At 40.6% G+C, this 25,624-nt stretch overlaps 1 protein-coding gene across 1 annotated transcript in view; it reads right to left on the bottom strand.

Moving 5' to 3' along the window:
• Positions 1–1,545: 1,545 nt before the first annotated feature.
• Positions 1,546–25,624, bottom strand: part of LOC110490089 (zona pellucida-like domain-containing protein 1) — a 51,553-nt gene continuing 27,474 nt past the window's right edge. Inside the window, exons 7-11 of the mRNA XM_021563242.3 lie at positions 21,129–21,209; positions 20,857–21,028; positions 20,591–20,693; positions 3,169–3,198; positions 1,546–2,572 (exon numbers count right to left, since the gene is read on the bottom strand). Coding sequence (XP_021418917.1) covers positions 2,397–2,572; positions 3,169–3,198; positions 20,591–20,693; positions 20,857–21,028; positions 21,129–21,209 — 562 coding nt within the window. The 3' untranslated portion in view covers positions 1,546–2,396. The remainder of the gene's footprint in view (positions 2,573–3,168; positions 3,199–20,590; positions 20,694–20,856; positions 21,029–21,128; positions 21,210–25,624) is intronic.

Genomic DNA, 25,624 nt, shown 5'->3' with positions numbered 1-25,624 from the left:
ACCTGTGTGTAATCAAGTCTCCGTATAAATGCACCTGCACTGTGATAGTCTCAGAGGTCCGTTAAAAGCGCAGAGAGCATCATGAAGAACAAGGAACACACCAGGCAGGTCCGAGATACTGTTGTGAAGAAGTTTAAAGCCGGATTTGGATACAAAAAGATTTCCCAAGCTTTAAACATCCCAAGGAGCACTGTGCAAACGATAATATTGAAATGGAAGGAGTATCAGACCACTGCAAATCTACCAAGACCTGGCCGTCCCTCTAAACTTTCAGCTCATACAAGGAGAAGACTGATCAGAGATGCAGCCAAGAGGCCCATGATCACTCTGGATGAACTGCAGAGATCTACAGCTGAGGTGGGAGACTCTGTCCATAGGACAACAATCAGTTGTATATTGCACAAATCTGGCCTTTATGGAAGAGTGGCAAGAAGAAAGCCATTTCTTAAAGATATCCATAAAAAGTGTCGTTTAAAGTTTGCCACAAGCCACCTGGGAGACACACCAAACATGTGGAAGAAGGTGCTCTGGTCAGATGAAACCAAAATTGAACTTTTTGGCAACAATGCAAAACGTTATGTTTGGCGTAAAAGCAACGCAGCTCATCACCCTAAACACACCATCCCCACTGTCAAACATGGTGGTGGCAGCATCATGGTTTGGGCCTGCTTTTCTTCAGCAGGGACAGGGAAGATGGTTAAAATTGATGGGAAGATGGATGGAGCCAAATACAGGACCATTCTGGAAGAAAACCTGATGGAGTCTGCAAAAGACCTGAGACTGGGACGGAGATTTGTCTTCCAACAAGACAATGATCCAAAACATAAAGCAAAATCTACAATGGAATGGTTCAAAAATAAACATATCCAGGTGTTAGAATGGCCAAGTCAAAGTCCAGACCTGAATCCAATTGAGAATCTGTGGAAAGAACTGAAAACTGCTGTTCACAAATGCTCTCCATCCAACCTCACTGAGGTCGAGCTGTTTTGCACGGAGGAATGGGAAAAAATTTCAGTCTCTCGATGTGCAAAACTGATAGACATACCCCAAGCGACTTACAGCTGTAATCGCAGCAAAAGGTGGCGCTACAAAGTATTAACATAAGGGGGCTGAATAATTTTGCACGCCCAATTTTTCAGTTTTTGGTTTGTTAAAAAAGTTTGAAATATCCAATAAATGTCGTTCCACTTCATGATTGTGTCCCACTTGTTGTTGATTCTTCACAAAAAAATACAGTTTTATATCTTTATGTTTGAAGCCTGAAATGTGGCAAAAGGTCGCAAAGTTCAAGGGGGCCGAATACTTTCGCAAGGCACTGTATATATACATATATAACATTTTCATCATTATATATTGATGTCACAAAGGTATATTTTGTACAGTCATTTATAAGTAGTTATGTCACATTTGACTTCATAAAACCTAGCTGTGCTACTTTGTTCTCTGAAAGGGAGGCGGATATATAGCATTTTACAACAAAACATGATTTTTTTTCTCTCTCTGAAATGAAACCATTTTTTTGTAGATTTCAAACAAACAGACCAATCCCTTTCAGAATTTATTTAAACAATAAAAGCTAATATAACCAACATTTCAGAAAATGTATATTATAGCGTTTTGGAATTAAACTCTTCATACACATTTGACTAAAAAGCCTAATGACAATCCAAAATGTAATTTAAACTAGTAAAACTATTTGAAGATTGCATTCATTTAGGTAGAGCATTTACCTAGCATTCATGAGTAATGACCTCTCAATGAATGTATTATAATCATTATACTAACTATGGTACCTATCAGCAATATTAATAACATAATGGATATAAAATGTAACTAGTACGTTTTTGTTTTAGCTTTAGTCTAAGTCTTTTCAGGAAATTAACAAAATCCAACCCCAGGCTCTTTTCTGAGTTTTTAAAATTATTGCATAGGATGTTGTTTAGAGGTCACTCATTTATATCCATTTCAAGGACACTGTTTACATTTCTCCCTGTAAACGTACCAACTAAACAATCATTTGGTGTTAGACCAGTTTATTCTAGACTATATGCATTTCTTGTAAATTATCCTTCACCCTGCAATTGCATGCCGAGTAGCTGAGGCATTAAATTGAACTGAAATCCACTTTGCAAATGAAACGCCTAACAGTAACCGGACTGTCACTGGGTTGAAACAATATAAGTACAATACATACAAAGAAATATACATTCTCGAGATGTCAACTATACCTATGCTAACATGAATTATACAGTACAGTTTACATTCATATAAATGAACAATTTGGGCTTTTCACTCTACTCTAAATGTGTACATGTGAGTCCCACTCTCTCCTTCTATGTAGTGTCCTCATGGAGAGGGGGAAGGCAAGATCTTGGGAGCAGGGGCGATCACTGGAGTTAGTTGAAAGCTGGGTTGCAAGCCCCCGACAAGATGGTCGGTGGGGCCCTCTTGCCCTTGAGAAGGGTAAGGGATAAGATGAAGAAACACAGGCTCATTACACCAAGGATGATGATGCCTGAGATAAGTGCGCTGGTCACCGTGTTCATCCGAAACACTGGGCTGTTTAGTTGAGCTACAACAAACAAAAAAGACCAATGAAAGAAATAGGGGAGTTGATTATTATGAGAATAATGATAATGCCTGCTAAAATCTAAGAATAAAAGTAACGGGGACATTGCTATTTCAGTATTTCTTTAGAATTTCTTGCATCAAAAGTTGTTAAAGGAAGATTAGTCGCAACAATGTAAAAATTCTATTGGTATCTTTTAATGCGCGACGCTAAACAGAAATCCGAACAAGTTTACACATACTTTAACTCAACTTATTGCCATACTATTACAATGTTATTGACACTTATTTCTGCGCTGCAATGTTAAAGGGATAGTTCATTCAAATGACAAATATTGGTTTCTTTACTCTGTAAGCAGTCTATTGACAAGGTATGACAGCAATCCATTTTGGCTAGGTTTTGTTTACCTGGCCACTTCCAAATGTGCATTTCATGTCCAAATCATATTTAAGTATGTAAAATATATTGTGTAGCGAAATCAAGTTACTTTAAGATGGTTTGGACATGAAGTGCAAAAAATGCTAATATTCATTTTGGAAGGGAATCAGAAGGAACAAGAGTTTGGGTAGATTATCAGGAACTAAATATGAAGGGCTTACCTAGTTGTGAGTTGTTCATTGGAGTGTCATCTGTGGAACATAAAAAGGACATTTAGGAGTACGCCACTTCTCTACATGTACCAGACCTGGGTCAAATACACATACAATTATTAATGTGTTTTTTTATCTGTTATTTTACCAGGTAAATTGACTGAGAACACATTCTCATTTACAGCAACGACCTGGGGGATAGTTACAGGATGAATGAGCCAATTGTAAACTGGGGATTATTAGGTGACCGTGATGGTTTTGAGGGCCAGATTGGGAATTTAGCCAGAACACCAGGGTTAACACCCCTACTCTTACGATAAGTGCCATGGGCTCTTTAATGACCTCAGAGAGTCAGGACACCCATTTAACATCCCCGTACACAGGGCAGTGTCCCCAATCACTGCCCTGGGGCATTGGGATATTATTTAGACCAGAGGAAAGAGTGCCTCCTACTGGCCCTCCAACACCACTTCCAGCAGCATCTGGTCTCCCATCCAGGGACTGACCAGGACCAACCCTGCCTAGCTCCAGAAGCAAGCCAGCAGTAGTATGCAGGGTGGTGTGCTGCTGGACCCAATGACTGCTTCATTGGGTCTGTGAAATTAAATCAAGCGCACATCAGGTATATGAAAGTATCTGATATAGACCTAAAATTAGGGGTGATGAGAAGATGGCGCTGACAGACATGGCAGCTCTGCTTCTAGCTCCTAAGCAACTTTGGTCACTTTAATAATATTTACATCCCACTTTACTCCTTTCATATGTACAGTGGGGCAAAAAAGTATTTAGTCAGCCACCAATTGTGCAAGTTCTAACACTTAAAAAGATGAGAGAGGCCTGTAATTTTCATCATAGGTACACTTCAACTATGACAGACAAAATGAGAAAAATAAATCCTACAAACAAGCAAGATTTCTGGCTCTCACAGACCTGTAACTTCTTCTTTAAGAGGATCCTCTGTCCTCCACTCGTTACCTGTATTAATGGCACCTGTTTGAACTTGTTATCAGTATAAAAGACACCTGTCCACAACCTCAAACAGTCACACTCCAAACTCCACTATGGCCAAGACCAAAGAGCTGTCAAAGGACACCAGAAACAAAATTGTAGACCTGCACCAGGCTGGGAAGACTGAATCTGCAATAGGCAAGCAGCTTGGTTTTAATAAATCAACTGTGGGAGCAATTATTAGGCAATGGAAGACATACAAGACCACTGATAATCTCCCTCGATCTGGGGCTCCACGCAAGATCTCACCTAGTGGGGTCAAAATGATCACAAGAACGGTGAGCAAAAATCCCAGAACCACACGGGGGGACCTAGTGAATGACCTGCAGAGAGCTGGGACCAAAGTAACAAAGCCTACCATCAGTAACACACTACGCCGCCAGGGACTCAAATCCTGCAGTGCCAGACGTGTCCCACTGCTTAAGCCAGTACATGTCGAGGCCCGTCTGAAGTTTGCTAGAGAGCATTTGGATGATCCAGAAGAAGATTGGGAGAATGTCATATGGTCAGATGAAACCAAAATATAACTTTTTGGTAAAAACTCAACTCGTCGTGTTTGGAGGACAAAGAATGCTGAGTTGCATCCAAAGAACACCATACCTACTGTGAAGCATGGGGGTGGAAACATCATCATTTGGGGCTGTTTTTCTGCAAAGGGACAAGGACGCCTGATCCGTGTAAAGGAAAGAATGAATGGGGCCATGTATCGTGAGATTTTGAGTGAAAACCTCCTTCCATCAGCAAGGGCATTGAAGATGAAACGTGGCTGGGTCTTTCAGCATGACAATGATCCCAAACACACCGCCCGGGCAACGAAGGAGTGGCTTTGTAAGAAGCATTTCAAGGTCCTGGAGTGGCCTAGCCAGTCTCCAGATCTCAACCCCATAGAAAATCTTTGGAGAGAGTTGAAAGTCCGTGTTGCCCAGCAACAGCCCTAAAACATCACTGCTCTAGAGGAGATCTGCATGGAGGAATGGGCCAAAATATCAGCAACAGTGTGTGAAAACCTTGTGAAGACTTACAAAAAACGTTTGACCTCTGTCATTGCCAACAAAGGGTATATAACAAAGTATTGAGATAAACTTTTGTTATTGACCAAATACTTATTTTCCACCATAATTTGCAAATAAATTCATAAAAAATCCTACAATGTGATTTTCTGGATTTTTTTTTTCATTTTGTCTGTCATAGTTGAAGTGTACCTATGATGAAAATTACAGGCCTCTCTCATCTCTTTAAGTGGGAGAACTTGCACAATTGGTTGCTGACTAAATACTTTTTTGCCCCACTATATATACTGTATTCTATTCTACCTTTTCAATGCCACTCTGACATTGCTCATCCAAATATTTATTCATTTCTTAACTCCATTATTTTACTTTTTGATTTGTGTGTATTGTTATGAATACACACAAGCTCGGAACACAATTCTTTCGCTACATCCGCAATAACATCTGCTAAATATGTGTATGTGAACAACAAAATGTGATCTGATTTTAGTTAACTATACCCCACAACGTTTTATATATTTTATTTTATTTAACCAGGCAAAAACATTTTTTAAACTAGGCAAGTCAGTTAATAACAAATTCTTATTTTCATTTCTGCCTAGGAACAGTGAGTTAACTGCCTTTTTTCAATGGCAGAACAATAAACTTGCATGCATTGAAACTTAAGATCTGCACACATAACTCAGATTTTCACATAAATTGGTGTAAATGGGAGACAATTCAAGTTTAGTCTAAATACATCAGCAGGGCCTAGATATTAATCTGTTGTGCTGAAGATCGGCACCGTGGCGCGGTTGAAATTTAAAGGTAGTAACCTATTGAGGTGACATTTGCAGCGTTTACCGTAAATGCAGTCTCTGAATGTGGGAACATTGCCTATACATTTCAATCGCGCTTCAGCGTGGACCTTCAGCACTACTGACTGAATCAGTCAGTGTATATGCCGAGAAACGTGTCACGATTCCAAAGCTATACGATACTACAGAGAGCAAGTTAATTATCTCACATCTTGAAAAATATTTGTAATGTTGTACTTCTTGTTGATGAAATTCGTGCTAATGTTTTTTTTAGCTAGCTCCCAATAGACTCCCATTCACTCCTTGATAGATTGTGCTCCTTGTCCCAGAATCACCCAGAATGCACCGTGCGGCCCTTCAACGTAGCATGGGCAACATTCCCCATCTCCTCAAAGTATATCTGCTGTTGCGAAAGTTATATTCCACTCTGTGGGGCACATTGATCTGCAGGTTGAACATGATGAGATTGTAGACATCTAAATTGATAGTGCAGTTTGTTTAGGTGATTTTACAGCTAACTAGCTACGTTACATGCTGATAGTCTTTGGTATTATTGTGTGAACCAAAGTTTGCTAGTGAGCTAGCCAACCAGCCCATAGAGAGAGCATTCTATTGTGGAGTTTGTAGTTGACTTGAGCTGCAGCAGATTTCCACAATGTTGCTACCAACCCTACAATAACGGCAAGATAAAACATTTGTTCACCAAAAATATTTTTCGCACATATTGTTTAACCATGTAAATTAAAGGAATTTGTGGTTTTGGGTGGAGATTGGAGGTCGCCCAAGAAAGTACTATCACCATCAACAACTATCCTGACCTAAGAATGTAACTGAAATAAGAAATGTAAAGACATTGATCAGCTTTAGGTTATATTATCAGATCTTCTTGTTATTGCGATAAACTTTTACATTTCAATTGGGGATAGCTGTTGAAAGCTATGTGGGGGAATATTTTTCAGAGTTCAGAGTGAAAGTTATGCTGAGATAACCCTCTCTCCCGCTTACTCCTGAGGTGCTGACCTGTTGCACCATCCACAACCAATATGATTATTAGTTGACCCTGCTGGTCATCTATGAATGTTTGGACATCTTGAAGAACGAGCTGGCCTTAATGGCCACGTACTTGTATAATCTCCACCCAGCACAGCTAGAACAGGACTGGCTACCCCTCAGGAGCCTGGTTTCTCTCTAGGTTTCTGCCTTTCTAGCCTTTTCACATGTGAGTTCCAAATATCTATTACGGTTGCCCCAGCATGAGCTTTTTTAATGGGCCTGATGTCAGAATGCACTCACTGTTACAAAATGTGATTGTTACTCAACAGGACAGTTAACCCACGCAGCCCTCAAACCAAGGCACGCTGCCTGCTAATTATCTATAAGCTTTCTCAACTTGTCAATTTGAATGTATTTTCTAGCAACAGTTTGAATTGAGGTGTGTTCCACCTCCTCATTAATTCACATAGAAGTAACCCATTTCACTGTGGGCGACAATTTATGTTTGAGGTATTACTGAGCAGGACAAACTTATCTCTACGATGAGAGCACTAACTTTTTACCCCCTGGCACATTTTCTATCTGTTGCCCGCATTGCCTCCACTATTAGTAATAACTTTGGACATGTGTGCGTTCCTATCAAAGTAAGTGCCTTATTACGCTATCATTATAATTTTTATACATCGTGTTGTCGTTTCTAATGTAGCACACCGTATGTCTATATGGAGAATAATGTACTTACAGTTGTATTGACATGGTTTCAAGTACTGGTGATGTGTGTAAAATACTTTGAAGGTTGTACTGATTATGATGAGTTAATTAATTCTAAGCTAATTGCCAGCTACTTGTGGTGCAATGTTTGTTGACATCTTACAATGCATTCTAGCTGTCAGGTAAATGTCTGTCAGACCGAAGATGTTACAATAAAATGAAGTGATGGGATGGTTCACCCATCTTTCGAGTAAACTTCTGGAATTGAATTATGGAAGTGAATGATGCAAACAGACCCAACTCATCTTGTAACCTCTTGTCTTTGGTTGACGCGAAAAAACAATTATGATGGCGCACAAACTACCCATCGTCGGATTACTTTTGATTTTTGGAAAGTGTTTGTCAATTATTTTGATCACTGGTGAGGTCACACATGATGTGATGAATTGTACATAGTAATTTCTATTAGCCAATTTATAATATGGTTTCGGTCAGCCAAGAGTTAGCTAAATATGACCGCTTGTGTTAGGTCACTCTTTCTTCAGTTAGCGCTACGACTAATGTAGCCTACATTTTCTGGTTTGGATGAGAATTGTGTTATGCTGTCTCTACTTCAGACATTCACAGAACATTGCATCCAAAAATAAACTGCTCACATTGAGGACATAATGTTGTAAAGACTGTTTGTGCAAAATGTTTCTGTGCTAAATCAGTGTGGCCAGCTCAAACACTGACTGTTGTGTCAATCGTAACTGGGCATTCTAAGTGTTCTAATCACACCAGTTTGAGCGTACGCTGTAGGGACCACTGTAAAATCATCACACCCATGTGTTCCTATGTGTAAAAGGGCTAGGTTGTTTTTCCTAGCCACTGTGCTTCTGCATTGCTTGCTGTTTGGGGTTTTAGGCTGGGTTTCTGTATAAGCACATTGTGACATCTGCTTATGTAACAAGGGCTTTATAAGTACATTTGATTTGATTGATGACATGGAGTAATAAGAGTTATTGTTATAAGATATTATTGATGTTGGTTGCTCTAAATGGAGAAATCCACAAGGCACTTTAAGAGAATGGTTTGTCACACCCTGATCGGTTTCACTTGTCTTTGTTTGTCTCCATCCCCTTCCAGGTGTCACCCATCTTGCTATTATCCCCGATGTATTTATACCTGTGCTCTCTGTTTGTTGCAAGTTCGTCTTGTCAGGTCTTACAAGCGTTCTTTCCCGCCTTCCTGTTTCTCTAGTTCTGTTTCCTAGTTTTTCCCAGTTCTGACCATTCTGCTTGCCCTGCTGTCCTGTACCTGCCTGACGCACGTTGACGTGCGCAACCAGTGTGGGTGCAATAATTGCATAACATGGATTTCTAAATTATTTTGCAATGTGTCCGGTCTGGTCAGCATGTTAGGTATAAGAAATTACACTGATCAAAAATATACATGTTTCATGAGCTAAAATAAAATAACCCTGAAATTGTCCATACTCACAAATATCTTATTTCGCTCAGATTCTGTGCACATTTGTTTACAACATGTTTGTAAGCATTTCTCCATTGCCAAGATAATCCAGTTGATTAATTAAACAGCATGCTGGGGGCAAAAAAACACCTCTATAAAATGTGCAGTTTTCTCACACAACACAATGCCACAGATGTCTCAAGATTTGAGAGAGCATACAATTGGCATGCTGACTGCAGGAATGTCCACCAGAGCTGTTGCCAGAGAATTTAATGTTAATTTCTCTGCAATAAGCCACATCCAACATCGTTTTAGAGAATTTGGCAGTACGTCCAACCTGCCTCACAAGCACAGACCACATTTATGGCGTTGGATGGGCGAGCGGTTTGCTGATGTCAACATTGTGAACAGAGTGCCCCATTGTCCGTAGCACAAGCTAAGGACAACAAACACAATTGTATTTTATCGATGGCAATTTGAATGCACAGAGATAACATTACGAGATCCTGAGGCCCTTTGTCGTGCCATTCATCCACCGCCAACCCCTTATGTTTCAGCATGATAATGCACGGCACCATGTCGCAAGCATCTGTACACAATTCCTGGAAGCTGAAAATGTCCCAGTTCTTCCATGGCCTGCATACACACCAGATATGTCACCCATTGAACCTGTTTGGGATGCTCTGGATCGAGGTGTATGACAGCGTGTTCCAGTTCTCACCAATATCCAGCAACTTCGCACAGACACTGAAGAGGAGTAGTACAACACAATCAACAGCCTGATCAACTCTGTGACAGAGATGTGTTGCACTCCATGAGGAAAGTGGTGGACACACCAGATACTGGTATCTGTGACCAACAGATTCATATCTGAATGTGAAATCCATAGATTAGGGCCGCATGCATTTATTTCAATTGACTGACATCTTTATATGAGCTGTAACTCTTTGAAATTGTTGCATGTTGCAATTATGTTTTTGTTCAGTGTATACATTACCAGTCAAAAGTTTGTACACACCTACTCATTACCGGGATTTTCTTAATTTTCACTATTTTCTAACACATCGTGTAGGATCAAAAAAAGTGTTAAATAACATATTTGAGACTCATCAAAGTAGCCACCCTTTGTTTTGATGACAGATTTGCACACTCTTGGCATTCTCTCAATCAGCTTCATGAGGTAGTCACCTGGAATGCATTTCAATTAACAGGTGTGCCTTTCCTTCTTAATGCATTTGCGCCAATCAGTTGTGTTGTGACAAGGAAGGGGTGGTATACAGAAGATCAACCTCTTTGGTAAAAGACCAAGTTCATATTATTGCAAGAACAGCTCAAATAAGCAAAGAGAAACAACAGTCCATCATTACTTTAAGACATGAAAGTCAATCTGGAAAATGTCAAGAACTTTAAGTTTCTTCAAGTGCAGTGGCAAAAACCATCAAGCACTATGATGAAACCGTCTTTCGTGTAGTTCCCACCATGAAGCATGGAGGATGAGGTGTGATGGTGTGGGGGTGCTTTGCTGGTGACACTGATTTATTTCGAATTCAAGGCACACTGAACCTCTTGAAGCTAGTGGGCATTATTTTTATGTTTGGAAAAATAACGTTCCCAAAGTAAACGGCCTATTTCTCAGGACCAGATGCTAAAATATGCATATAATTGACAGATTGGGATAGAAAACACTCTAAAGTTTCCAAAACTGTCAAAATATTGTCTGTGAGTATAACGGAACTGATATTGCAGGTGAAAGCCTGAGGAAAATCCAATCAGGAAGTGCCTCTTATTTTGAAACCTCTGTGTTCCTATGCATGCCTATCCTCTATTTAAAGAGATATCAACCAGATTAATTTTTCTGTGGCTTCCCTAAGGTGTCAACAGTCTTTAGACATAGTTTCAGGCTTTTATTTTGATAAATGAGCGTGAAGGATCACACTGCGTAAGTGGAGAGGTGGGGGCTCTCAGAGTGAGTTTGTGCGCAATTGAGTAAAGCCGCCATTGTTCTTCTCGCTGTTATGGAAAAAGCTACACACTCGGTTGATATATTATTGAATATATATTTTAAAAACTCCCTGAGGAATGATTATAAAACATGTTTGACATGTATCTGTGGACATTATGAAGACTATTTGGAATTTCCGTCTGCGTTGTCGTGACCGCTCTTTCCTGAACATAACGCGACAAACAAACGTTGGTATTTTGGGTATAAAAATAATCTTTATGGAACAAAAGGAACATTTGCTGTGTAACTGGGAGTCTCGTGAGTGAAAACATCCAAAGATCATCAAAGGTAAACGGTTAATTTGATTGCTTTTCTGATTGCTTTTCAGTTTGGGCTGAGTTAGACCGCAGAGTGAAGGAAAAGCAGCCAACGAGTGCTCAGCATATGTGGGAATTCCTTCATGACTGTTGGAAAAGCATTCCAGGTGAAGCTGCTTGAGAGAATGTCAAGAGTGTACAAAGCTGTCATCAAGGGAAACGGTGGCTACTTTGAGCATTATAAAATATATTTAGATTTGTTTCACTTTTTTGGTTACAACATCATTCCATTTGTGTTATTTCATAGTTTTGATGTCTTCTATTAGTCTACAATGTAGAACATATAAAAAAATAATAACCCTTGAATGAGTAAGTGTGTCCAAACTTTTGACTGGTACTGTATGGTGAAGGTTCTTTGGTTGTATGGCAGTGTCAAGGTATTACCATATTGGTTATACCAATACGTTTAAATGAACAGGAGATACAGTAGGTGACCACAGGTTGATGTCAGATGTTACTTGTTTGTATTACTCTCTACCTATATTTCTTTACATAGTAGTTAACCCCATCTACAGATCGGCATTGATATAACATTTTAGACCAGGTTGAATATGACTGAAAAAGTCGCTTTTTAACAAACACTGACAACAAATAACACATTTTATAATGTGGCAAAGACACCAGTTATACCATATAGTCAGATCCAAGAGAATTGGCAACCTTGATAAAGATGAGCAAAAACACCTAAAATCAATAATATGAGCTATACGGTATGCTCAATAATTTATTTTAAATGTTTGTATTTTACCCCCTTATCTCCCCAATTTCGATCTTCTCTCATCACTGTAACTCCCAAACGGAATCGGGAGGTGAAGGTTGAGTCATGCATACTCCGAAACATGACCTGCCAAACCACACTTCTTACACCAGCCCACTTAACCCGGAAGCCAGCCGCACCAACGTGTTGGAGGAAACATCGTTCACCTGAAGACCGAGTTCAGCCTGCAGGCGCCCGGCCCACCACAAGGAATCGCTAGAGCGCAATGAGCCAAGTAAAGCCCCCCCAGACAAACCATCCCCTAACCTGGAAAACACTGGGCCAATTGTGCGATGCAGTGCCTTAGACCGCTGCGCCACTCGGGAGGCAAAAATCATTATTTTATACGAATACAGTATAAAGAGATTGTTTAACAAGTTATATTATATGTAGATTAAGGATATCAAGGATCTGGAAAGGTTATGCATGCAGGAATGGTCTAAGATCCCTCTCAATGTGTTCTCCAACCTCAGAATTTTTTTTTTTAAAGGCTCATTGCCGTTATCCTCGTAAGTGTCATGTATTGTCATATTATGTCTTGTTCCTGTTCTTTCTCTTCACTCCGTCTCCCTCTGCTGGTCGTATTAGGTTACCTTCTCTTCCCCTCCTTCCCCCAGCTGTTCCTCATCTTCTCTAACTACCTCGTTCACCCTTTTCCCAACTGTTCCCTTTTTTCCCTCTGATTAGGTCTCTCTTTCTCTCTCTGTTCCTGCTTCTGTCTTTGTCAGATTCTCGTTTGAGTTTCTCATGCCAGAACCAAACTATCGTCTCGTTTGCTTCAACCTTGTCCTGTCCTGTCGGAATCTGCCTGTTCATCTGAGGCTACGTGTGATCAGGTACCTCTGTCCTCTACAACCCAGCTAATCTCCTCTGCTGCTAGAAGGGGACTCTAACCCAGCTATTCTCCTCTGCTGCTAGAAGGGGAACTCTTCTGTGATATTCAGAAGGACTTTATGTTTCATTTGTCGCCCTCTCTGCGGGTTGTTTATTTTGCCATCATATACATTTGAAGAGGATCTATGTCTTACCTGTGTTTTGACATTAAAGGACTCTGTTTTTGTTAAACCGCTTTTGGGTCCTCACTCACGTGCATAACAGTAAGGTGAGATTTGAAAAGTATTGAAACATAGGTGCCAAGGCTTTTGACCTATATCTTTGAGAGGAACGAATATTACGTCTTAATTGTATTGCAATTGTATTAGAATAAAACAGCATTTTCAAATGTTTTGAGCATACAATAAGGCTCAGTATTTTTGTTATTTATTTTATACAGTCTTTTTTGCTCATCATTATCAGGAGTGCCAATAATGTTGGACTTTTTCCACATTTGTTGTGTTACAGCCTGGATTTAAAATGGATTAAATGTAAAAAGTTTTGGTCCCCTAATGTAAAAGTGGATTTGTTTTTTTTAACAAGTTAATAAAAAATGAAAAGCTGAAATGTCTTGAGTCAATAAGTATAAAACCCCTTTGTTATGGCAAGCCTAAACAAGTTTGCTTAACAAGTCACATAATACATTGCATGGACACAGTGTGTGCAATAATAGTGTTTAACATGATTTTTGAATGACTACCTCCTTTCTATACCCCACACATACAGATAATTCTAAGGTCCCTCAGTCAAGCAGTGAATTTCAAGCACAGATTCAACCACAAAGACCAGGGGGGTTTTCCAATGCCTTGCAAAGAAGGGCAACTATTGGTAGATGGGTACAAAAGCAGACATTGAATATCACTTTGCGCATGGTCAAGTTATTAATGACACTTTGGATGGTGTATCAATACACCAAGTCACTACAAAAAGATACAGGCATCCTTCTAAACTCAGTTGCTGGCGATGAAGGAAACCGCTCAAGGACTTTACCGTCAGTCCAATGGTGACTTTAAAACCGAGTTTAATTGCTGTGATAGGAGAACTGAGAAAGGATTAAAACTTGTTGAGGATAGGGGGCAGTATTTTCACTTCGGATGAATTGCGTGCCCATAGTGAACTGCATCCTACTCTGTCCTAGATTGCTAATATATGCATATGATTATTACTATTGGATAGAAAACACTCTGAAGTTTCTAAAACTGTTTGAATTATGTCTGTGAGTATAACAACTCATAGGGCAGGCAATCTTCCAAACGAGAAGTGAAATTCTGAATGTGGGGCAACTTTGACGTCATCGCCCCCTGCTTTCCCAACAAGATATGGATCTGGTAGCACTTCCTACGCCTTCCACTAGATGTCCTCATTCAGTAGAAAGTGGAATGGAGCATTTGCTGTGAACTTTGACCGAATGGGAGGGGAAATAGTCAGTGTCCCGACAGAATACCATTTTCCTGTGGCGCATTTCTCTGTGGGTGCTACCGCCGTTCCATTTGGCTCCAGCTGAAAACGTATAATCCGGTTGGAACGTTATTGGATATATATGATAATAACATCCTGAAGATTGATTCTCTACTTAGTTTGACCAGTTTATTCGACCTGGAATATATCTTTTGGAAGTTTTCGTGCGAGTTATCCTGGACCAGCAGTCAGTTTTTGGGCACGTGAGCTGAAAGTGATAGCAAATGCAGCTACTTGGACACTAGTATTGGACATTATGGAACAAAACAACAATTTATTGTGGAACTAGGACTCCTTGCACTACATTCTGATGAAAGATCATCAAAGGTAAGGGAATATTTATGTTGTAATTTCGTATTTCTGTTGACTCCAACATGGCGGAGAAATACTTTTACGTCTGAGCACTGTCTCAGATTATTGCAATGTTAGGCTTTTTCCGTATCGTTTTAAAATAATCTGACACAGCGGTTGCATTAAGAACCAGTGTATCTTTAATTATATGTAGAACATGTATCTTTAGTCAAAGTTTATGAGTATTTCTGTTATCTGGCATGGCTTTCTATAATTCCTCCGGATATTTTGGAGGCAGTTCTGAACATGGCGTCAATGTAAACCGAGATTTGTGGATATAAATATGCATATTATCGAACAAAACATAAATGTATTGTGTAACATTTCATATGAGTGGCATCTGATGAAGATTTTCAAAAGGTTAGTGATTAATTTTATCTCTAATCCTGCTTTTGTGACTATCTTTGGCTGGAAAAAATGGATGCGTTTTCCCTTTGATTTGGTGGTGGTCTAACATAAATATATGTTGTGTTTTCGCTGTTAAACATTTTAAAAATCAGACATGATGGGTAGATGAACAAGATGTTTCTTTCATTTGAGCTATTGGACTTGTTAATGTGTGAAAGTTAAATATTTCTAAAGAATATTTTTGAATTCCCTGCGCCACCTTTTCAGCTGAATGGGGGGGTGGAGTTCCCTTGCCATAACAGGTTTTAACAACATTGTAGTTACTCCACAATATTAACCTAATTGACAGAGTTAAAAAGAAGGAAGCCTGCACAGAAAAACATATTCCAAATCATGCATCCTGTTTGCAACACGGCATCAAAGTAATACTGCACAAATGTTGCAAAGCAACTCACTTTTGTTCTGAAAACAAAGTGTTTGGGGGAAAATCCAATGCGGCACATTACGGATTACCACAGTCCATATTTTCAAGCATTGGAGGCTGCATAATGTCATTGGTATGCTTGTAATTGTTAAGGACTGGGGACTGGAGTTTTTCAGGAAAAAAACAATTATGGACTGGAGCTAAGCACAGGCAAAATTCTAGAGGTTCAGTTTGCTTTTCACCAGACACTGTGAGATGAATTTACCTTTCAACAGGACAATAACCTAAAACACAAGGCCAAATCTACACTGGAGTTGCTTACCAAGAAGACAGTGAATGTTCCTGAGTGGCCAAGTTACACTTTTGACTTAAATCTGCTTGAAAATCTATGGCAAGACTTGAAAATGGTTGTCTAGCAATGATCAACAACCAATTTGTCAGAATTTTGAAAATAACCATTGATCTTTTCAAAGATTGTACAATTGTGAAATGTGAAATGCAAAATGTGAAATAGTGTTTTTTACATTGGATAAAAGCAGAGCCACAGAGCTACAAAATGGTATATCATACACTGCATTTGAGGAACAATGGGAAAGTAATTGTTCTTTAAAAGTTGATCAACTTGTAAACTCACTTTTGAGAAAATCGCCTTTTAATGTTTTGGTATCCAGTGAAGAGCTCTTTGTCTACACCCATTCAGCATTGTTCACAACCTCCTAAACTTTCTCTCCACCCATTTCATTTCGCTCAGAGCGCACAGCTCTGGCCGACAATTTACCTCTGGATAACATGAAAACTGCCTAACCAGCTCTGCTGGCAACAACTTTAGTACGCTTTTTTACAGACGTTTACTGACACTGGCCATATTCAACTGGTGTTGTATACACGTCATGTAATGTTAACTAACGAGCCAGCCAGCTAACGTTAGCTAGTTAAACAAAAATGTAGCCTAGGGGCCAGGGAAAATGTTGGCCTTTTATAAACGTATTTCATGCAATTCTATGTCATTTGACTGGAGCCTGGAGGCTACTTTGACAACGACAAACAGAATCTGAGAGCAATAAAAACGTAATTGTCTGGAATCCATCAATAGCCTAGGTGTGTGGAGACACATATTGTATGCTACAATATGAGGAGGAAATTATAGCCCTAAAAATGCTTTACAGTTTCAATGACTCACCCATTGATGCGCAGCTCACTCGCTGGTGATGGCCCATGCGCTCGTGCCAAAAGAGAGTCTCTCTAAACAATATTTGAAAGTTGATCAAATATTTTGGTAGCCTATAGCACAGTCTTCTCTTTTCAGCAGGAGCCATTTGCTTTCCAACCTGTATTTTCCCTCGATTGTATTTGAAATAGGGCAGATCCTCACCAGACATCACTGACAATAACTTTGCCTATGGGCACAAACCCACCGTTGCTGGACCAGACAGGACTGGCAAAAAGTGGTCTTCACTGACAAGTCGTGGTTTTGCCTCACCAGGGACGTTGGTAGGATTCGTGTTTATTGTCGAAGGAATGAGCATTACACCGAGGCCTGCACTCTGGAGCCGGATCGATTTGGAGGTGGAGGGTCCATCGTGGTCTGGGGCGGTGTGTCACAGCATCATCAGACTTAGCTTGTTGTCATTGCAGGCAATCTCAATGCTGTGCGTTACAGGGAAGACATCCTCCTCCCTCATGTGGTACCCTTCCTGTAGGCTCATCCTGACATGACCCTTCAGCATGACAATGCCACCAGCCATACTGCTCATTCTGTGCATGATTGCCTGCAAGACAGGAATGTCAGTGTTCTGCCATGGCCAGCGAAGACCCGGATCTCAATCCCATTGAGCACGTCTGGGACCTGTTGAATCTGAGGGTGAGGGCAACGGCCATTCCCCCCAGAAATGTCTGGGAACTTGCAGGTGCCTTGGTGGAAGAGTGGGGTAATATCTCACAGCACTGACAAATCTGGTGCAGTCAATGAGGAAGTAGTATTTAATGCAGCTGGTGGCCACACCAGATACTGACTGTTACTTTTGACCCCCCCCTTTTGTTCAGGGACACATTATTCCATTTCTGTTAGTCACATGTCTGTGGAACTTGTTAAGTTTGTCTCAGTTGTTGAATCTTATGTTCTTACAAATATTTTTACATGTTAAAACCTGTTGCGACTCTAGGGGCAGTATTTTCATTTTTGGAAAAAAAAAGTTGTTATTATATTTTGTCAGGACAAGATGCTAGAATATCCATATAATTGACAGCTTTGGGTAGAAAACACTCTAACGTTTCCAAAACTGTAAAGATATTGTCGGTGAGTATAACAGAACTGATGTTGCAGGCGAAAATCCAATCCGGGAGTGCCCCATATTTTGAAGGCGCTGCGTTCCAATGAGTCCCTATTGAGCTGTGAATGTGCTATCAACCAGCTTATTACGTATTCCCCAAGGTGTCTACGGCATTGTGATGTAGTTTTACGCATTTATGTTGAAGAATAGCCGTAGGCGGCTACATTGTGTAAGTGGTCACCTGATGGCTCCCAGGGTGACTATCGCGTAAAATACAGAGGTAGCCATTACTCCAATCGGTCCTACTGAAAAACGAATTGTCCCGACGGATATATTATCGAATAGATATTTTAAAAACACCTCGAGGATTGATTATAAACAACGTTTGCCATGTTTCTGTCGATATTATAGAGCTAATTTGGAATATTTTTCGACGTTTTCGTGACTGCAATTTCCGGGCGATTTCTCAGCCAAACGTGAAGAACAAACAGAGCTATTTCGCCTACAAAAATAATATTTTGGGAAAAAAGGAACATTGGCTAGCTAACTGGGAGTCTCGTGAGTGAAAACATGCGAAGCTCATCAAAGGTAAACAATTTAATTTGATTGCTTTTCTGATTTCCGTGACCAAGTTACCTGCTGCTAGCTGGACAAAATGCTATGCTAGGCTATCGATAAACTTACACAAATGCTTGTCTAGCTTTGGCTTTAAAGCATATTTTGAAAATCTGAGATGACAAGGGTGATTAACAAAAGGCTAAGCTGTGTCTCAATATATTTCATTTGTGATTTTCATGAATATAAGAATATTTTCTAGGGATATTTATGTCCGTTGCATTACGCTAATTAGTTTCAGGCGATGATTACGCTACCGCATGCGGGATGGGGAGTCAGTAGAGGTTAAGTTTGCTGAAAATAAATGCAGTTGACAGTGAGAGGGTGTTTCTTTTTTTGCTGAGTTTAGGTGTGAAATATGCTGTAGGTCCCCGAGTGAATAGGGTTGGGAACCCTAGGATTAGACAATTTGCTATTTTGTAAAAGATAACTCTTTCCATTCCATTGTCCAGGGAAGGAGGAGACAAAACGTTACATTTGAGTGGGACTCGAAAAACATTTGAATCTCTTCACCAATTTTGCCTAGAAGGCCAATGCACTATCCATTGCAGCACAGAGCCTTTCTGATAAGAAGCCAAATTGAGAATCTTAAGTGTGCCAGACTAAGCCCGTCTCCGTCAAAGTAAGCTAGTTAACCAATAGTGAACAAAGTGCCAACACTGCCTAACATTAGGTTCTAACTAGAATAGCAAACAGCTCTGGGAAACAAATAATAACATCATCTAGGAAGCCAGCTATGTAATGTTTGCTAGATAGCTAACAGTACACTTTAGCTTAAGACATTTAGCTAGCTAGCTAAACAATGAACCTAGCTAGGTAAACAACGTTTAAGATCACACACACTTCATGTTAGCTAATGAGCCAGCCAGCTAACGTTAGCCAGTTAAACAATGAACAAAGTGGCAACAATGCCACAGTGTTGAGAGCTAACCAACCAGGTCCAATATTAGCTAGCTAACATTAGACTAACTAGAAATTCAAACGGCTCTGGGAAACAAATAATAACGTCAGATAGGGAGCCAGCCAGCTAATGTTAGCTAGCTAGCTAACAGTACACTTTAGCTTGAAATTAAACCCCTTTGTCAAAATTTGAGATGTGCAGTATATGAAAATGTAGCTACCTAACGCTAGACTATCAACATGCATCATGGACACATCTCCCTGTCAGGAAGGCTATCCTTAGTTTGAAGACGTAATCTGGAGACAGGTGTTTTCTCCATCTCTTTAGCTATCATACTCTAATTCCACTGATTTCAAAACTTGATCCTCCAGAAAATGGAGAGCAACACTTATGCTGCTCCACTACACAATACGTTTATAATAAAGCTGCGTTCGACAGGTTTACCAACACAGACTGACGAGCTCAAATAGACAGACGCTTTCTTTATGGCAGACCAATCCAAACTCCTCTCAGCCCACATTATCATGGCTAGTGGGAAGGTTGCTAACTTTTTCTGTGGCTTAACCAACAAGGCTCGTAATTTAACAACTTTATTCATATATACAGATGGCATACAAGTTTGTTATTAACGCACATGAAAGATCACATGTTCGATTAGGCATTTCTGCCAAAAACCGCTTTTGATTAAAAAAAAATGTTTACATTCAAACTGCTCTCCTGTGAAGTGGTGACTTTCGACTTATGCCTAGTTTCCTGAATCGGGTCACATATATACCTCAACGAGTACATTAAAAACGTTTATTTAACTAGGCAAGTCAGTTTAGAAGAAATCCTTATATACAATGACAGCCTACACCAGCCCGGACCAATTGTGCACCGCCCTATGGGACTCCCAATCACGACCGGTTGTGATACAGCCTGGATTCGAATCAGGGTGTCTGTAGTGACACCTCTAGCACTAAGATGCAGTGCCTTAGACCGCTGGGCCACTCAGACCAAAATTAGAATTTGATCTTGAGTTGGGTAGGACTGCATTCTCTCCTGTTCATTCAACTCTTTAGTACAGGGGTGGATTTGGAATAGGGCATGTGCCAGGGGCGGATGATTGAGGGGGAGGGAGGAGGTGGACAGTTGCGAGGCGTACCGCTCCTTGTGATTATTGGCCCAGCAGTAATGATAGCGTTTCCTGATGCAGAGTTTGATTCCGTCCTCTCTGAGACGTCCCGCTTCTTTCTACTACCACAGATCTGTGGAGACAAGACAGGGATATGTGTCTTTAATCCAAATATTTTTGCTTTGAGTTCAAATTACCAGCATGTTATTAACGGTACCAAGTCATTGGTTTGTTTCTCATCTTGGTGTGAATGCCTTTTGGACTAATATTGCCAGAGGTCACCCTCAGAACCTCACCGGCATGAGCATGGGGCAGTCATCGGCTCGACACAGCTTGGTAACGCAGTGCAGGAAGACGGTAGACATTTTCTGGTTCTTGTGCTTGACAAAGCGAAACACTTCAAAGGCGAAACGGCCCATTTGACTCTTCCCATTCTCAAACACAGTTGTCTGTGGGTCTTTGTCACAGCTGGTTCAGAAACAAAGACAAAACAACAAAACAGATGGGAAAAATCACACTACCGCACTGTTCAAGGAAATTGCTTCAGAGTAACATGCATAAGAATTACCTAAAGAAGAGGTCATAGCGAAGTTCATCATTTGGATTTCCAGAGGCAGTGGTGTAACAGTAGTCCATCAGAACATTCCATCTATTTTAGCAGGGAGAAGGAAAAATATGGTAAGTGGTAATTAAAATAGGAATGATTGCGCTAGGATCAAACAATCTGAAAGAGGGGTCTGGTCTTATCACCTCAGGACAAGGGCCTCCCTTTCTCCAGCAAGGTTAGCATTGAGTCACTGAGGATTAGGCTGCATCCCTTTCAGTCATGGTGTCTGTCCTACCATGTGTTATCGGCAGAGATAGTAGGGTCAGTGACAGAGGGGCCCCAGCAAACAAGTCCCCAATGGCACGATATGGGCTAAAATATTGTCCCCATGTAGGCTGCCAACATTTGGCCTTGGCTCATTGGCTCTACATTTGCCACCAAAGCATTTTCCCAGTGTTTCCCAGTGTGGGCAGCCCATATGTAAAGGCAGCCCTCACTTTGCCTGAAATAAGGCCATATTTTCCCAGCAACATGTCCACATTGGCCCGTGTTGTGCTGGGGTGGGCTTGTTGTGGTCTGGCCCATGTTAGGCTGTTGTGGAATAGCCCATGCCAACCTTATCCACCAAATACCCACATGGGGCCAATGGGGTGATGTTTGTGGGGCGTTTCTTAATTGACACAGTAGTGACACAGTTAATAGCATTATGGGCCACTCCTCTTGCATTTCCCTGATTTTTGTTTTAGTTCAACACTCTATTTGGTCAAGAAAATATAAAAATGTAATGAGCCTGTATAATTATCCCATGGTCCTCTGTATCTCAGTTGGTGGGCCTGCACCACGAGGGGGCTAAAGATTCAAACTTTAGCCCCCTCAGTTTTAGTTTCATGTTCCTATTTAAAAATAGCTAAGAAGTTTAAAATGATTGAGTGACAGGTTGGCTCCCCCAAAAAAATCTGTATCTCCGCAGCACTGTGTCAGCATTATGGACAGGGTGCTCTGCGGTGTGTGTAGGCAGCCTAGTTTCATAGACTAGACATAGTAAACGTAGTAAATGTAAATCCGGGACACTTAAATTTGTATGATATGTTACGTTTGGTATCGTTACATAAAGCAGAAGGTTACATAAAGGTGCAATATGCAGAAATCCCACCGCCATTTCCTGATTGCTAAAATGGAATAGTTTGACTAATTTCAGTTTGTGACAAAAAAACAGTCATTCTGTAGAGAATCATTGTACCATCTAAACCGCTGTGAAATACATTTTCCATAACCAAAAATATTGTATTTTCAATACAAAACTTAATGGGAAGCATAGAAGAGTGCACATAGAACAGATCTATTACTTCTTAGACTTGCTTTCAATGAGAATGATAGATCTCCAACTGAACATATATATGAATTTGGTCGGATCGCCCAAAAAGTTACAATTTGTACGTTTTGCAAATTCATAACATATTGTACTTTTACCAAATTCGCAATATATACAAAAATGGATGGACATTCTAAAATAATACATACCATACAAAACGTAACATATCATACTAAATGCAGTGTCTTGGATTTATGTTCAAAATAATACAAAATGCTGAGACCAGATTTCAAAAGCTTCATGTTTATTGTTGTATAGTGCAAGAATGCAAGAACCCCCCCCCCCCCCCCCCAATGCAAGAACCCCCCCCCCCCAAAATGTAGCCCCCTCTGTGAATTAAAACTGCCGCCTTAGTCGCTTTATCCTGTCAGTTGGTAGAGCATGGCGGTTGCAGCAGGGGTGCTATAGAAAGCCACTGGGCGGTTAGGTATGACTCCTTTGAGTTTCCGTAAACAAATATTGCATGCTACAATACGAGGAGGAAATTATAGCCCTAAAAATGCTTTCCAGTTTCAATGGCTCACCCAATGATGCGCAGCTCACTCTCTGGTGATGGCATGGCCGATGTGCTCGTGCCAAAAGAGAGTCTCTCTAAACAATATTTGAAAGTTGATCAAATATTTTGGTAGCCTACAGCATAGTCTTCTCTTTTCAGCAGGAGCCATTTGCTTTCCAACCTGTATTTTCCCTCGATTGTATTTGAAATATTGCGAAAGGGAATAGGTTTTGTCTGCATGCTGTTTTTTCACTGCCAGATTTACTGCACATTCCTGACTATAGACTAGTCCATGTTATTAGGCTACAATCCACAGCTATTGATCCACTGTCGCTAAATTATAGGCCTTCTCATTGTGTAATAGGCTATTCTGAATTATAATTATTTTCTGAACAGATAGCAGTAATTCTATAACTTTGGTAAATGTATTTCAATTGATCAGGGGAGCTGCAGTTCATTCAGAACCCTTCATGTGTCTATGATTCTATAAGGAAATAAATTATGTAGTGCAACGCTTGAGAGATCCAGGCTCATGTCTATCAGAGTAGAGAGAGAGAGAGCAATATCATAGAAAGTTAAGTTAGAAAGCATAAACCCGGGCCTACCCAAATCAACTCTTAGAATGTTAGGCCCAGGCTGAAAATCTATTTTTTAACATTACGCTCTTTTGTGGAGGCAGGATAATTAAATAATAGACAACTCGAATGAACTTCGATCGCCTTTATTATAATTTTTTTATTTAAAATAATTTCTCATGCCAGGAGAGGTACAGGATCCGGCCAAGTAGGTTCCGGAACAAAACAGTCCAAAATGGAGAGGTGCCGGATCCTGTTCCAGCAGGATCCAGCTCAAATTAAACTCTATGGGACGGTTGAGCTAACTAGGCTAATGTGATTAGAAAAAGGTTGTAAGTAACAAAAAAAAAATCCCAGGCTTAAATTCTGGTTTATCTAACTGCACTGTCCAATTTACAGTAGCTATTACAGGGAAATAATACCTTGCTATTGTTTGAGGAGAGTGCACAATTATGAACTTGAAAATGTATTGATAAACAAATTAGGCACATTTGGGCAGTCTTGATACAACATTTTGAACAGACATGCAATGGCTCATAGGATCAGTCTAAAACGTTGCATACACAGCTGCCATCTAGTGGTCAAAATCTAAATTGAGCCTGGGCTAGAATAATTAACTCAGCAAAAAAAGAAACATGCCTTTTTCAAGACCATGTCTTTCAAAGATAATTTGTAAAAATCCATATAACTTCACAGATCTTCAGTGTAAAGGGTGTAAACACTGTTTCCCATGCTTGTTGAATGAGCCATAAACAATTAATGAACATGCACCTGTGGAACGGTCATTAAGACACTAACAGCTTACAGATGGCTGACAATTAAGGTCACAGTTCTGAAAACTCAGGAGACTAAAGAGGCCTTTCTACTGACTGAAAAACACCAAAATAATTATGCCCATCTGCGTGAACGTGCCTTAGGCATGCTGCAAGGAGGCATGAGGACTGCAGATGTGGCCAGGGCAATAAATTGCAAAGTCCGTACTGTGAGACGCCTAAGACGGCGCTACAGGGAGACAGGACGGACAGCTGATCGTCCTCGCAATGGCAGACCACTTGTAACACCGGCACAGGATCGGTACATCCGAACATCACACCTGTGGGACAGGTACCGGATGGCGACAACAACTGCCTGAGTTTCACCAGGAACGCACAATCCCTCCATCAGTGCTCAGACTGTCCGCAATAGGCTGAGAGAGGCTGGAATGAGGGCTTGTAGGCCTGTTGTAAGGCAGGTCCTCACCAGACATCACTGGCAACAAACGTCACCTATAGGCACAAACCCACTGTCGCTGGACCAGACAGGACTGGCAAAAAGTGCTCTTCACTGATGCGTCGCGGTTTTGTTTCACATGGGGTGATGGTCGGATTTGCTTTTATCGTCGAAGGAATGAGCGTTACACCGCGGCCTGTACTCTGGAGCCGGATCAATTTGAAGGTGGAGGGTCTGTCATGGTCTGGGGCAGTGTGTCACAGCATCATCAGACTGAGCTTGTTGTTTTTTGCGTTACAGGGAAGACATCCTCCTCCGTCATGTGGTACCCTTCCTGCAGGCTAATCCTGACATGACCCTTCAGCATGACAATGCCACCAGCCATGCGGCTCATTCTGTGCATGATTTCCTGAAGACAGGAATGGCAGTCTTCTGAAATGGCCAGCGAAGAGCCCGGATCACAATCCCATTGAGCACGTCCGGGACCTGTTGGACCAGAGGGTGAGGGCTAGGGCCATTCCCCCCAGAAATGTCTGGGAACATGCCTTGGTGGAAGAGTGGGGTAACATCTCACAGCAAGAACAGGCAAATCTGGTGTAGTCCATGAGGAGGAGATACACTGCAGTACTTAATGCAGCTGGTGGCCATACCAGATACTGACTGTTACATTTGATTTTGAACCCCCATTTTTTTAAGGACATATTATTCAATTTCTGTTAGTCACATGTCTGTGGAACTGGTTCAGTTTATGGTCTCAGTTGTTGAATCTTGTTATGTTCATACAAATATTTACAAATGTTAAGTTAGGGTTAGAAAATAAACAGTTGACAGTGAGGACATTTACATTATGGCCTTTATCTTGCAT

Source organism: Oncorhynchus mykiss, chromosome 15 (assembly GCF_057628025.1).
Source record: "Oncorhynchus mykiss isolate SJ-2025 chromosome 15, ASM5762802v1, whole genome shotgun sequence".
In the NCBI taxonomy this organism is placed as follows: domain Eukaryota; kingdom Metazoa; phylum Chordata; class Actinopteri; order Salmoniformes; family Salmonidae; genus Oncorhynchus; species Oncorhynchus mykiss.
This window is presented reverse-complemented; position numbering and strand designations above follow the sequence as displayed.